Source organism: Diadema antillarum, unplaced genomic scaffold, assembly GCF_040938485.1.
Source record: "Diadema antillarum isolate AM-2024a unplaced genomic scaffold, OU_Dant_1.0 scf00000029, whole genome shotgun sequence".
Lineage (NCBI taxonomy): Eukaryota > Metazoa > Echinodermata > Echinoidea > Diadematoida > Diadematidae > Diadema > Diadema antillarum.
Genome location: NW_027270918.1, coordinates 2,238,526 through 2,253,867, shown reverse-complemented (window position 1 = coordinate 2,253,867; position 15,342 = coordinate 2,238,526). Strand labels below are relative to the sequence as shown.

General features: G+C 39.4%; 1 protein-coding gene across 1 annotated transcript in view; it reads right to left on the bottom strand.

The window, feature by feature from the left end:
- Positions 1 to 15,342, bottom strand: part of LOC139739022 (fermitin family homolog 2-like) — a 110,089-nt gene that overhangs the window by 35,743 nt on the left and 59,004 nt on the right. Inside the window, exon 5 of the mRNA XM_071649638.1 lies at positions 13,353 to 13,590. Coding sequence (XP_071505739.1) covers positions 13,353 to 13,590 — 238 coding nt within the window. The remainder of the gene's footprint in view (positions 1 to 13,352; positions 13,591 to 15,342) is intronic.

Here is a 15,342-nt window from a genome sequence, read left to right as displayed (position 1 = left end):
AAATCATTTTTGGATTAACGAACCTTCAGAATAAGGAATATAGTATTATTTTTTCATTAATCTGTCGGAGTAACGAACCCTAAGAGTAAGAAAAGTGCAACTGTTTTTTGGGCAGTTTTATTCCAAATTTCACTGGCAAAACGTTCGAAATGACGCACTGATTTCGTTTTGAAATTTACGGACATTTTTCTTTATTCAATTTTCGGTTAACGAACCTTCAGAATAAAGAATCTATTATTATTTCATCATTACTACTTCTGTCGGAATAACAGACCCTTATAGAGTACGAAAACACGCTGTTTTGTGCCGTCGTTTTATTCCGAAATTTCACTGACAGAAACGTTCGAAATAACAAAACTGATTTCGTTGTGAAATGAACGGACATTTTTTCTAATCATTTTTTGGATTAACGAACCTTCAGAATAGGGAATCTAGCATTATTTTATCATTAATCTGTCGGAGCAACGAACCCTCAGAGTAAGAAAACTGCAACTGTTTTGGGGCAGTCGTTTTATTCCAAAATTTCACTGGCAAAACGTTTGAAATGACGCACTGATTTCGTTTTGAAATTTACGGACATTTTTCTTTATTCAATTTTCGGTTAACGAACTTTCAGAATAAAGAATCTACAATTTATTATTTCATCATTACTACTTCTGTCGGAATAACAGACCCTTAGAGTACGAAAACACGCTGTTTTGTGCCGTCGTTTTATTCCGAAATTTCACTGGCAGAACGTTCGAAATGACAAAACTGATTTCGTCGTGAAATGAACGGACATATTTTCTTAATCATTCTTGGATTAACGAACCTTCAGAATAAAGAATCTAGCATCATTTTATCATTAATCTGGCGGAGTAACGAAAAAAAAAATGAATCCTGGTGGCGATAACTGATGCTGGTGTAGAGAAAAACAAAGACAGCTCGCTCAAAAGATGCTTCCTTCTTTGCAGATTATTTTCTCCCTAGTCATTCCTATCGTTCTCCTCCCATGAACCCCTGCCATGCACGGACGATGAACAAAACAAAATGTTACCGATGCTGCAATGAAAAAAAAAAAAGAAAGAAACACTCCCTCAAAGCAAATTATCTACACTTTTCAAGTTGAACAAATTGATGTTCGTAATGAAGAATAAAAAAAAAAAGCACGACCTCAAGCAGTGGGGAAACTTGCTATCATGGCTTGTGGAAATTTCCATGATATTTCCACGAAAGCCAGGTGTCAGATAAAGAATGTCGCGCGTACTGCCACCTTGCTTCAGTGGTCGTAAACAGCGTGTACATAGCATGTAAACCAACTGGGAACATTGATGAATGATCATCATTTATTTTCTGCCCATGAAGGCCCCCTAACCCACCTTTTAACAAACCTAGCCAGAAGCACGTGGAGCATTACGTATACGTTGAACTTGAAAGACCATCATGACAGAATTACTATAAATTTCGGCCCGGAGAAGGAAAATGGAATATTCACGAATGACGTTTACAAATCCATAGAAATTGAAAAGGCTAAAATGGAACGCATGGCTTTTTAGATTTAAAAAAATAACCCACTGAAACTACCAAAACCTAAATAACAATTTGCATTTGCTTACTCCATCGCACGTTCTTTTTTTCTTTTCTTTTTTTAACGAAAAATGGAGTTAATTTTCTCTCTGCGGCAATGCTTTGAACGCATCTAATTTTGCGTCATTGCCGATGGCCAGCTTCCTAAAGAATTAATACGAATCCTTTCAAATATACGAAACAGTCTAAAGATCCTGGATCCTGGCGGTGAATTTCGGTGGTATTATAAATCCTGCTCACTATCAAAATTTAATCATCTGTTCCTTGCGCCATTTTACCACCCAACTGTTCCTGAAAATTTCATCCTAATCTATTCCCAAATTTTGACTTATTTTGCGAATAGAGAGACAGACAGGCAGACAAACTAACAAACAAACCAAAGCAGCCAAAAAAAAAGAAAAGAAAATACAACCTTTGGCGGAGGGGGGGGGGCATGCATTTCATATCGTTTGTTTTTGCGTAACCCGACAACAAGCGTGACAACAAGCGAGCACGTGTCAGCCTTCCTCAGCCTCGCTCGGCCTCCGACCCTCTCTTCCCGTCCTCTCTCTCCCTCTCACAATACACTGTAGCGTTGTACACGCAGGCGGCTGGATAAGTGGCCGGCTGGGTGCTTGTGCATGTGTGTGTGGATCCCAAATCAGAGCGCATGTGAGTGAGCAAGTGTGTGATGTGTTGTGTATCAGCAGGGAGGTGAGACCTCCCTGGTATCAGCTAGTACGTCGCTCTGTTGAGCCGCGTTGTTGTGATCGGTGCGGTGACTGCGTGGGTAAATTTTTGCGCTTGTATAAGTATGTAAACTGCAGCTGCTTTCAACATCTAGCTTCTTTTCTAGCCAGATAATAAAGACTGAAAAAGGCGAGAAATTGGTCCGAACTTAGCTCGTCAAGCAAGTTACCCTTGTCGGCAAGTTCACGCGTGGTGTTACCCTTGTCGGCAAGTTTTACCCTTGTCGGCAATTGCTTCTTCAAACCGCACGCTTGTCGGGGCCGACAAGGGTGATATACGCTGGCGAGATCCCTGATGTTGCCGACATGCTCTGCACTATTCTGGCATTTGAGGCAGTGTTTTCCAATCGAGACCGTCAGTCGGTTTTCGCCATATTGCCCTTCTTTCTTTCTTTTTCTTTTTTTTATCCTTCTATCTCTCTCTCTCTCTTGTTCTCTGCAGGCAGCCACCTTTACCACCTGGCTTATGTCCAAAATTAATGAACGCTTTCAGCACTGCCTGCAACAGTGTCTGGCGACATCTTTGCTAAGGAGGATATTCTCATCTGAAATCCACTTATTTCTCATCCACTCATATCTCAACTGCCAAGAACTCTATATCTCTTGGCTAATTCAGGTAAGGTGGGGGAAGTGTTTTTCTTTTTTTTCATAGTCTTTGCTCTTTGATGATTTTTTTTGGGCAACCTCTGAAAATTCATTTGAAAAATGTTGCTTTCACTGAGTCCCTCCTACTCATAATCTATGAAATCAGTAATGCCAAGCTTTATGAAAGAAAAGAAAAAAAAATTGCTTACGAACTTTTAGCATAATCTCTATGATCTTTACCTCTCAGAATGCAATTATATATAGCTGTCAAGTTAAAAAAAAAAGTGCCAAAATAAGCACGGATGATCAGCTTTGCCTGCAGGTAGAATGATCGCTCCCAATGTAGACTTTTCTTGATGCAAAGATTTAACTCAGCACAAACACATGCATCTCATTTCAACTATTCACACTACAGGGATCATCAAAGATTATTTTCAAAGAAAATTTACCCCCAACGGAAGGTTACAAAGTGACAAAGAGCAGGGCTTGCATAAATCGTTAATAGGCTGCGAATGAGTTTTCATAAACTGCGGCACAAGTATGTCGGCAAGTCCGTCTTTGAGATTCGATGAAAGACCAGCAAGCTTGACACAAAGTGCAAAGGGGGCGAAAATGCAAACCAAGAGAAAAGTCACCTGTTAATCTACTTATTATCACAACACTGGCCCCACTGCCTAATTAGCTGTGTGACAATACTGTTCGGTAAACAGTCATTCCAGTCCCCAGGGCAAAACCTTTGTGGCACTGAAAATAGCGCCAAAGGATGTCGCCACAATGGAAAGGGGAAGTAACCTCAAAAGTAAACCTTAAAGCCCAGCTATGGCTTCAGCGCACCAACAGCAAACCCAAACTCAAGGAAGTGAAGGACATAATTTCTGAATATTGCCCAAAGTGGTTGTTACACATACTTTCATGCAATCCAGATTCCATGGAGCAAAAAAATTTGCTACACAAGAACCCCCGAAACTTGCTCTACATGTACACCTACAGTACGCGCAATAGAAAACGCCCGACGAAAGTGCGTCCAAATTTCGTCCCAACGCTTTTTTCATTGTTGATTTCGTCGGGGACGTTTTCAACGCTTTTTGCGTCCAGACTTCATGGACGGATTTTGGACGAATTCAACGAATTCAACGAAATCCCCGAACGCTTTTCCGAAGCTGTGGACGCTTTCAACGCTTTCTACGCTTTCAACCCTTTCAACGCTTTCAACCCTCTGTACACATCACACACACAGCTACAGTGTATACAAAGTTAGCTCGAATCGCGAATCGCTAGCTCTCCCTTCGTCGAAGTTGTCTAGGTTTCCCGTCCATTTCTCTCATTTTCTCTCTTTTGCTTTCGTATCATTGTATCCCTTTCTTTTCAGAGTACAATCATACTTCTGAGAGTTTAGTTTTCTCATTTTTATTAAGTGATTACCCTGTTTGCAACAATTTGGGGTGAGTTTTTGTTCGAGTGTTTGTTGAGTTTTTCGATTGAACGATTTGTCGATTATCTTCGTATGTGCGAGGACATCGTACCCACTCGTTTGTTTCCGTGTAAGTATTTTTACCGTAAAGTGTCTTCATCGTTCGTCTTCACGCATCGGGTTTTCACCTAGTTTTCCTCATCGTAGTTTTCCACATCCATTTTTTTTTCCGGTGCAAGATACTCTGTGTATTTTCTGCTACGGTAAAATGCCATCGTCGATAGTTTTTGTGTATTCATCGTAGTTTTCCACCTCCATTTCATTTTTGTGTGCCAGATGTGTAGCTAGGTCTGCGATGTCTGAATCGTTTACAGGTTTGTTTTGAGAGGGATTTTGAGGGTTTCGCGGTGGATGAGATTGACTGGAATGATAGTGATAATAATAATGATTCTACTATCTAGTGGTGTTGATATACGAGCTCTTTTGATGATGCAATTTATTTCGTGTGACCGACCATCATGACGTTGGCGATGACGAGTACGAAACGAGTAGCCTACACATGTACAATGTAGGCCTGTAAGACGAGAGTGACACTGACGACATGGCCTGGCCCTGGGGGCGGTTTTAGTGTTGGCTCGCTCGATCGTGCACTGGAGTGGTCTAGAGACCTGCATTTTATTTTTTCATTTAATTGTATCCTTTTGCCTTTTTCACTCTGGTTTACTGCTACAAAAATTTATGTCTCTGAAGAAACTCAACCAGAAGTTAGACAATATGTTTGCACATCAAGCCCAAGTCTGTCAATTGCGATGAGATAGGTGGTCGATGTACCTCGTAGATAAGAGGATCACGCCTGATCCTCATGTTCCTACTCCTTTTTAACTCGAAATCCCATTTTCTTTGCTCATTTTTCCACTGATAAATTATTTAGAACTGTACTGCATTTCTGATGAATTGCTTTTGTGTTATATCAAGAGCCTGCTGAGTAGGTGTTTCATTCTATCCTTTCAATTATCTTTCTATCACTTTCTTCTTTGACCCTGGATGGAAAAGAAAAACCCTATCTTGCCATGTAAAGACAGAACACATACCATCATGAAATATCATGACATTACTAAAGTAATAAAAGAAATAGGAAAGCGATGAAAATTCTTGTTTGTAAAATCATAAATCAAAGGTGATTTCATATGAACCAGCTCTTTGAAACGTATTTAATTTGCCTATTGATACTTGCTTTGCAAGTATACGTTTTCTCTCCAAATGGACTTTGTGTCCCCCTTTTTTTATGTGCTTTAATGATTATTATTCTAGTTTGTTTTGTCAATATCATCATTATTGCTGTATTATTATTACCATACTTTGATATGGTTAATTGCATTTGTTGATTGACTCTCACTTTCATTTCGTTGCCTCCTCTTGGTACTTGTGCAGATCCTTTCTAGGGCTTGCTGTTTGCTCACCCCCCCCCCCCTTTGCTGTTGCTATTTCACTCTTTACCTTTCTTTATCTCTCTGTTGTTCCTTATCTTGTTTGATGTTGCCTCCATATTCATCCTTTTCCTTCAATGGTTGCCCCCTGGCCCTCACGACTATTACTAACCTTCCCCTGCCTTTTGTCTGTCCATCCTCCTGCTCTAATCCCCTTCCCTTTACCTGTTGGGCTCCTTGCCCATGACATCCTACCCTCTCCTTTTGTTTTCTTTGTTTCGTGTCCCTTGCCTGTTCCTGACTGTTCTTGTTGTGTGAAGTCGCTTTACACGTATGTGGTTGCTTTTTCTGCCTATTTGCCATTTTGCTTCTGACGAAGATTCTGCTATGATCGAAAGCTAGGTCCCTTTTGACTATCCTAAAAACATTCATGTACACTCCCAAAACTTGCTGGGCTGTAGTAATGAAAACTTCATTATCTAGCATGGGAGGGGGAATGCTTTCATTTTCTCAAGAGAGCATTTGAGAATGCAAAACTTGATTGAGTGTTGCCAAGTTGTTTTCAAGCTTCTTCATTTTATTTGATCTTAAGCATAATCACTTTCGTAAGTACATGTACAGTATTACGATTTCTTCTCCCCTGATTGTAATCGGAAAGTTCGCCATAACGATGATCGCTAATGTGTTTGGATGGATGTGCCGATATGGGAAACACGTGGTTCAAAGGAATGCACCATGTGCTACTGCAAGTTTAATGGATCGAATGCGCCATAGGCTTAGTTACGGTAAACAGTTTACGTTCGATGCGAATGATTATTACGTCTTTCAGGATCGAGGAATAATACACACAAAACATGCAAACAAACAAATCCACGAACGAGTGTTGATAACCAAAATTCATATAATGAAAAGTAATAGGCAGTTTTGATGAGCGTGAAATTAATTGTCATGATTTTGCTGTTTAATCGGGTGGTGGCTGCATCACATAGGACATCGCAGTGAATTTGTCTAGGCATATGAGACATTTCATATATTTCTGTGATTGCATTTTTGAGTGATTAATCAATTCCTTTTAACAGTTCGGGAACATATAAATGCATTGTACTTAGATCAAGTACACAATAATCGACGGTTCGATGTATGCGCCTAAAGAAAGGCGAAAGAATCAGAACATCTTTGCAATGATTCCTTTAACTCAACTCACCAGCGAGTTCTTCGATCGATATTAGACCAGTGCGCGCATTCTTTCGTCTGGCACCTGGGGTCTGGCACGCACCTGGTTTTGTGGAAATTTCCACAAAGGGAGAGGGTGGGGTTTTTCCAATCCCAAGAGACCGCATTATACAAGAAGACAATCTCGTCGCTTCTATTATTTTCCGTCACTTGTGTTTCCCCCTTATTCTTTGCTAATAATGAACATTTAGGTTGAACTTGATGATGGTTGTTCACACGTGGTTCCTTTTGTTGTGAGGTGTAGGTATTTTCTTTTTTATCATTCTTGGGAGGGGAAAGAAGAGTAAAAGAGGGAAAACTCATTTAAATAAACGAAGGGCACGTACGCTCAGCATCCACAGCAAGCCGTCTTTTACATCAGCATCGTTGATTATCATCACCATCATCAGGCATCACTCCGATAATTTTGTCCTTTTCTTATAAACATTTAGAAACACGATCACCATCACTCGAGATAAACACGTAGCAGTGGCAGATCCAGAGGGGGCGCATGAGGCGCACGCCCCTTTATTTATCGTTAAAAGAAAAGAAAAAAAGAAGAAGTGAAACCCGGAAGTGGCACCAGAAATATTACAGAATTCCTGGATCCGCCCCTGCCTGTACGAAAATAAATGACAACAAACAAAGTATCAACAACCTCCCCGACAACTACATAAACATTACCACAGAGCACACCGAAGCGGCTGGGATCAAACACCCTTCGAAATACTGCAGCAAAGCGGGAAATCGCCGTGACTAAAATGCATATGTACACAGTGCGAAGCAATTGAAAGAATTACCTTTAAATATTTCAGAATATAAAGGGAACAAATTAAGTGATATGAAACGAAAGAAATCGTATACCAAACGAGATGTATGAGAAACGACCTCCAATATTATAGGCCCTTAGCCGCAGCATATCAACAAACATGAGTAGGCACACGGAATATGCGTGTTTGGGATTCCTCCCTTCTATATTTCTTTCCTGAACTACTAGTATTCCCAATGCCCGAATAAAATAATGACTAGTTTGTTACTCTGATTTCTTCTTCTGAGGTAAGGAAGTTCGTTCATCCGAAAACGAAAGGATTGACACTCCGAAAGTTTGCTAATCGGACAATGCCCCCCCCCTCAAAAAAAAAACAGCCCACAAAATGCTCGTTAATCAAATTATTGGTTAATAATAGTGAAAGACGATAATAATGATGATAATAATAATAATAATAATAATAATAATAATAATAATAATAATAATAATATAACAAAAGACAGAAATAAAACAATATATGGCCCTATAGCAATTACCCGCAGCATGATTACATTTTCGAATCAACAAACATGGATAGGCACAAGGAATATGCGTGTTTCGGATTCGAAATAACGCCGTAACCATCGGAATAGCGCACCCGTTTTCTTTTTAGGAATAATGAACACCAAGGAAATGAATAAATTATTTCAAACTATAAGAATCCAACGTAATTCTTGCCTTAATGATTTTCCTCCCTTCTATATTTCTTTCCTGAACTATTCCCAATGCCCGAATAAAATAATGACTAGTTTGTTACTCTGAAAGTGGTGTTGTGAGTAAAGGAAGTTCGTTTATCCGAAAACGAAAGGATTGACACTCCGAAGGTTTGCTAATCGAACAATGACAAAAAAAAAAAAAAATAATATATTTTATTTTCACACTAGGTACGAACGTCTGCAAGGTGTAGGGAATTTGCGTGTTACGGAACATTTTATCAGTTTCGCATCAGCGAACTTTACGTGGGTACTACAAAAATGCCTCCCCCCTAAAAAAAAAAAAAAAAAAAATGTATTACACCAACACTTGAGCATAACAACAAACAAGAAAGCTAACAAACAAATAAACAACTTAAGATTTAATCTCATTTAGCTGCTTTGAATATTTCACGTTCCGTCTGTATATTATACTTCTTTTCAGAATTATCTCTCGCTTCCCGCTTCACAACTAGGAAATAAACGATGTCATACTACAAGTATATAAGAATTAAACTTATTGTCTTGCTCTAATATAGAATTCATTATTCCAGAAGTTTGTTTATCCGTGAATACAAAAGGCTCGATACTACAGTACTACGAAGGTTTGCTTATCCGACAATAACGCACCTACCCAATCACAAACATTCGTGCATTTTCGGATTATGAATCATAATATAATTTGACTATCACATTTACGAACATCTATATTTCGTGTAGGGAAGTCGCGTGTATCTGAACGTTTCATTTTCGTACTAACGAACCTTATGGGTGCATGGGTACAACGAACATGACCCTCACCCCCCCCCCAAAAAAAAAGAAAGAAAGAAAGAAAGAAAGAAAGAGCTTAGTCAAACTAAGAATCAGTCAGAATTAGTCGCTTTGAAAATTCCACGTACCGTCTGAATTATCTCTCTGTCCAATAAAGAAATAAACGATATGAAACTAAGAATTAAACTTATTGTCTTGTTTTAAATATTTTTTTTTTTGCTTTTCTGATTCAATAAAAAAACGGGCAATGTAATGCGCAATTGCTGAAGAAAGAAAATATATTTAATGACCAAATAACGGCGAACAAATCCTTCTAATTTCTTTTTTCCTCTTTTGGGGGGTTAATTTTCTTTCTAATACTCAAATGGATTTTACGTACACGCAATTTTAGTGAAACCATTTTCTTTTTGGTCGGCATTCTACGATACTGTGGGTTCCCGCTCGCCAAAATTGCGTGATTTCTCTTAAATACTATGAACCCGAATGATCTCTGATTGGTAATTTAGTCTATTTCATGATCAACAGTTGTTTATTTTCTGCTTGTAAAAAAAGAAAAAAAAAAAAACACCACGTGAACTACTCGTACTAGTACATCGTACATATCTCTGTTTCGTTCAGCCAGTCTCACCTGCCTGGTTCAGCCCACAGAACGTGGTTCAGGCGAGCGAGCCATGCCATAGCAATGGCGACGCACACACGGCGCACTCGCCTTTCCCACCACGTGCACTTTCCCTGGTTAATACGGTTACATGCAGCCAGCAGCATGAAATGTGATGTATCAGGTGACTTACTAAATGCAGTGATAACGGTACCGTACTTACAGTTAGGGTAAGGGAAACTAAAACTTTTACAAATTGCTTCAATGAAAACGGCATCGATATATGTATACATGTTACCATTTTAATATTATCATGTGTATCAGGTGAATTCCACGCCTGTCTACAGTTCTCATTCCGACCGCTGTGCTACTTGCTGAGTCTTGCAGTGTGATTCTTGCCGGCTGGCTAGTGAATGTGGCCACTACACACACGTGTGTATTCCATGTGCGCCTTGGATCACGGACGCTTCTAACGAAATTTGGACGAAACTGCCGAGCTCCGAACACGCATTTTCCGAACGAGCAACGCATTTGCCGAACGGAATTGAGCGGGCGGTCGTGCGTGAAATGCGTCCACAAAGCGTCCACAAAGCGTCCACAAAGCGTCAGAATCGTTGCTACTGGATCGATAACGAAAGTTCGTCCAAATTTCGTCCAGATTTCGTTGCTACTGGATCGATAATGAACTTTCGTTGGAAAACGAAATTGACGGAGGCGTTTCTTATTGCGCGTACTGTACACACACCACAGACTAATGGTAATGTCCTAGGAATGACAAACATGATTTTGAATACAATTTTCTTGCATTTATGGAAAAGAAATTGAGTTTCTGGGTTGTTTTAAATCAGACTGTGAAGTAGTTCTAACTGGTCCACTTGAACCGCACACATATTTAATATCATAACATTTATGACATGAAAACAAATGACTCTACAAGTGTCTCGCCTACTGTCCTCACTAAAAATAATTAATAGGTTTCAGAAAGGCTAGGACATAAATAAGACCGGTAAATTCCAATCAGATATGATTACTACAAGCAAAGGACTGGTTTTGAGGCTGGCTTTCGCAGACTGTTGCATGGAACAATGGAAATTTCAAATAAATCAGACTATAACAGGGATGTTGATGGAAAAAAAAACCAACACTTAATATGATGGTCAGGTGTCTGGAATAGGCACTAAACGTTCAATGAAAAATACAAGAAGAATAAAGGAAAGTATTCATCTTATTCTTTCTTTTTAATTTTCAGAAACTTAGTTGTACCTTAAGCCTGATGAATAGCAGTGTCCAGCCAAATGCCACTTCTTGTCAAACTTGAAAAGAGGGATTTGGACAGAGTTTGAACGAAAGTATTAGAAACTTCCCCCTTTTTCTTTCTTTTTTATTCTTGAAAATTTCAATAACAGAACCTGACCTGTCATTAAAATTATAATGGTCCTCAATAAAGAAGCAAAAAAAAAAAAAAGTCATAATAACATTTCATTTCTCAAACTTCCTCCTACAGGGCACACTAATCCATTGTCTATTTCTTGCAAACAAGCTTTTTTTTTTTCAACCCTGGAGTTTGGTCAAACTGTCCTTCTCAAGGGGAAAAATATTCGAGATCAAACGCTTTCTATTGTATACACTTTTTTCCCCTCTAGTCCATTTTGACATTCAATTAAACTCGCATGACGAATCATGAAAAAGTATGATCAGTCAACATATGACAGCTATAGAAATCACTTGCTCTCCCTACTCTGACATTTGCTGAGGGCAAGGTTTTTTTTTTTTCCAATGCCCTTTCATTCGTTTGCATACAATCCCTTTCTCTTTCTGCCCCCTGCCCCCCACCCCTTCCCACTTTCATTACCATTCACCCCAAAAAAACTCTAACCTTACAGGCTACATAGCATGCCAAGAAAACCGAAACTGGGCATGTAAAATACCTGCTAATGACCCGAGTATACAGTCCCAGTTTTGTAATTTCCACATAAAGGATCACAACCTTGGTGATACAACTAGCAAATCCTGGTCTCAAATCTATTTTTATCTTTTTGCCTAGGCCTTACATGTTAAACCTTGCTAAACGTCAAGAGTTTTTGCAATCATTCCTTAAAAGTGCTGTCCCACAAATAAACACTGATTTTTGTCTTATTTCACAGCCTTTTAGTTCTGGACTGGAGGAACTAGGGATCGGTGCACTCTGCTCTCCTCTGGACAGAAACAAAATATCCTTCACATCCACAAACAAATTTAATCCCAAGTGATATGAAACAGAAATCACCCCTAGGGAACATTTGTTTGTTATGATAAGCTCAGCACAAAACGAGTTTCTCCCCAAAAGAGAATCAAATCTGATAAGTGGTCTCTTTCTGGTATACAAGTTTTGACAGTCCTTGGAAGGGTCTATTCCTGCTTTAATACCAAAAGGGTGTTAGTACTCACCTCTGTGAGTGTGTGTGTGTGTGTGTGGGGGGGGGGGGGGTGAAAGCAATATCTCAATAACTGCTGTGAAATCATATTCATCCTAACAGGATAATCAGCCATAGCTGGACTTATCTCAAAATTCCATTTCTGAACACTTTTTGATATACTGTTGAAATCAAATCAAAGTATCAATGAGCATTCTTGCATATCAGAAACATAATACTAATAAAGAAAGTTGGGCAGTCTCCAACTTTCTAATAAACATGACATGATGAATATAAATGACATAGGCCTACATTCATCAATGACAGGGTGAATGAGAACCTTAAAATCACTGTCTTTGACATGCTGCTGCAATGTCGCCTGAGATTTGTTTAGGACTTACTGCTAACTTTGAATGTAATACCTTACTTGCAAATTTCTCTGCGTAAAGTCTTTCTGATTTATCAAATAGTTATGTGAAAGTCACAATGTTCCTGCATTATCCTTGAAGATCTACAAAGAATATCCCTGCGCACAAATTATGATCTCTATGCATAATACGGGGGGGGGGGGGGGGGGAATACTTTGAGAGGAATTACTCTGATGACAGCATAATCCTATTGCCATGGCAACCAGCTGAGGGGGAGGGGGATGTTCCTGAAAAGTAAGGAATCTCTGATAAGGACTGATGTCTTCAAAAGCTTAATTCTAAGGCAAGAGAAGAAAGTATGTCCTGTAACTTGGAAGCACATCCACAGCCTCTCAGAATAGATGCCTAGATTTTTTGAATTTGTAGACAGCTTTCACTCTGTACACTCCGGGCAGAGATAGTGGCCAGGATTCTCATTTTCTCAGACTACGAAAGTTCACTACTTCTTGTTGCTACGTTGGCAAACCCTTGCGCATTTCTAGGTACGCTTGTATGTTTGTTCACTGGCATGTTACGTGAGGTACATATGTGTGTGTGTGTATGTACAACATAATATGTATGTATGAGCCTGTTCTATAGCCACATCTTCCCCCATGAAGAAAACACAAAGGAATTTGATAAACCACAAATATTTCTGGTTTTACAGTACATTGTTGTGTATGTATGTATGTATGTATACAATGTACATGTAGGCTACATCTGTCTGTCTGTCCGTCTGTCTGTGTGTACATACCTGCAATGCAGCAAACATCATCATTTCTTCATCCGTGCAGTCCACCTCTTCCCTGAGTATAGACCACTTGGCCTGCTCGTAGATCTGGTTGATCCTGACCGCGTTCTTCTTCAGGTGCTCCACATCCGTGCTGCCCGGCTGCGGGAAGTCGTAGTACACGTAGTACTTGAAGCGCAGCATCAGCGTGTCGTTTTCCGCCACATCCTGCTCTAGCAATGATCGGTTTGAGTCCAACCATCTGCAGCGGCAAAACAAAAACAAACAAAAAAATGTTTATTTTTCCTCGTTGCTTACTGAAATGGTTCACATCTGGTAAACATTGCTGTCATCACTGTCAATACTATTGTCATTACCACCACCACCTAAACATCACCACATGTCTGTCATTTGGGAGCACATAATAAAATCATCATTGTCATCAGTGCAGTCATGACCGATTTTGTCGTAATCACCATCACTTCTAACATCAACCCTTCATGCTTGTCATCATCGCTGTCTTTCACCTAACATTTACAGGTCACCATTATCAAAATTGTTGTTATCATTATTGTCACTGTCATCATGGTCTACGGAGAAATTCAATTAGATATACAGTTGTGCATATAATATGAAGTCACATGGTGGCTCTGTAAAGAAGATACTGGTAAGAGAAGCAGCAAACATGCTATGCATAAACAAAAAAGAAAAAAATACACGATTATAAACGATGAGAAAAATAATTTGTTAAACTTCTCAAACACATGTTTGTTTGGTACAGCAATACCACTTTCTTAACATAACAGGATGAACTTAAATGTTTCATTACAATACTGCCTGAAATACTGACTGCACTAAAGAGGCAACATAACAGAGAAGAAACTGGTTGAAAGTAACATACTAAGTAAAACATCTGCACAACAACAAAAATCCCAAATTAAATGTGTTTTTTTTTTCTGATTCTTTTTGAGGCACCACAGAATTCAGAGGTTGCAGCACTCCCAACGAATCTGCACTGTCAACAGCGCAAGTGGAGACGTAAATCACAAGGCTAACATGTCCGTGTGGGATGAAGGAATATCGTATTTCAACCAGTTGGCAATATTCTCAATGATATACTACAAAACACTGTTTCCTTTTTTTTTCTTATTCCTGACATTTCAGCACACAATCAAAGCCCACAGTTCCTTGTGAAGTTTTAGTATGGCTCGCAAAAATTGATCTGCAGCCATTTATTAGTGTTCACTTTGAACTGCATGCTGTTCAAGTCAGACAAACACAAATGTTTGACCTAAAATCTACTGACAGTACAACTTTGAGGAGTTATATCATGTAATGATGTGACAGTCATATCATTGCAAAATTTGGCATCTACAGTACATCATACAGGGTTTTGTTTGTTTGTTTGTGTGTGGTTTTTTTTTTTTTTTTGGGGGGGGGGGGGGGGAGAGGTGCAGAGAAAGAGAAGAAGCTAGGGGAAATGTGAATATTGCTTTAGCGAGTTTGCAGGGCTTGAAACTGATTACAACAAACAATTGCACCCCCTGCTTTACAATTAACAGCACACAATGTGCCAGGCAAGAATTAAAATTAAATCTCTAAAATCTTATTCCCGGGTTCACTGCTCTGCAGTGACAGAAGAGCCACACGGCAGGACTTTTCCTTCACCCCCATCCTCCATAACCAACATCTGATGCAGTGTTTGCACATTCTCAAACTGGCTGTTTTTTCAAATGTGAGCAGGGCCAACTTTTTTTTTTCTTCCCCCTGGAGGGGAGGTTGCGCCTTCAAGGGCTGACCTTTTGAATTAATCAGCCTAGTGGCATACCTCACATACCAATGACCTGTCCCTCCCATTGACTCACTGTGCTGACCTATTTCACATTCTAGAATACAACTCTAATGTCTTATCAGTACAGCATGCAGACCCCATTTACACACGAAATATTTTTAAAGGGGGCTCGGTACTGTAAAAGTAGCAATGTTCCTGTGCATTTTAATTTCACAATAGCCA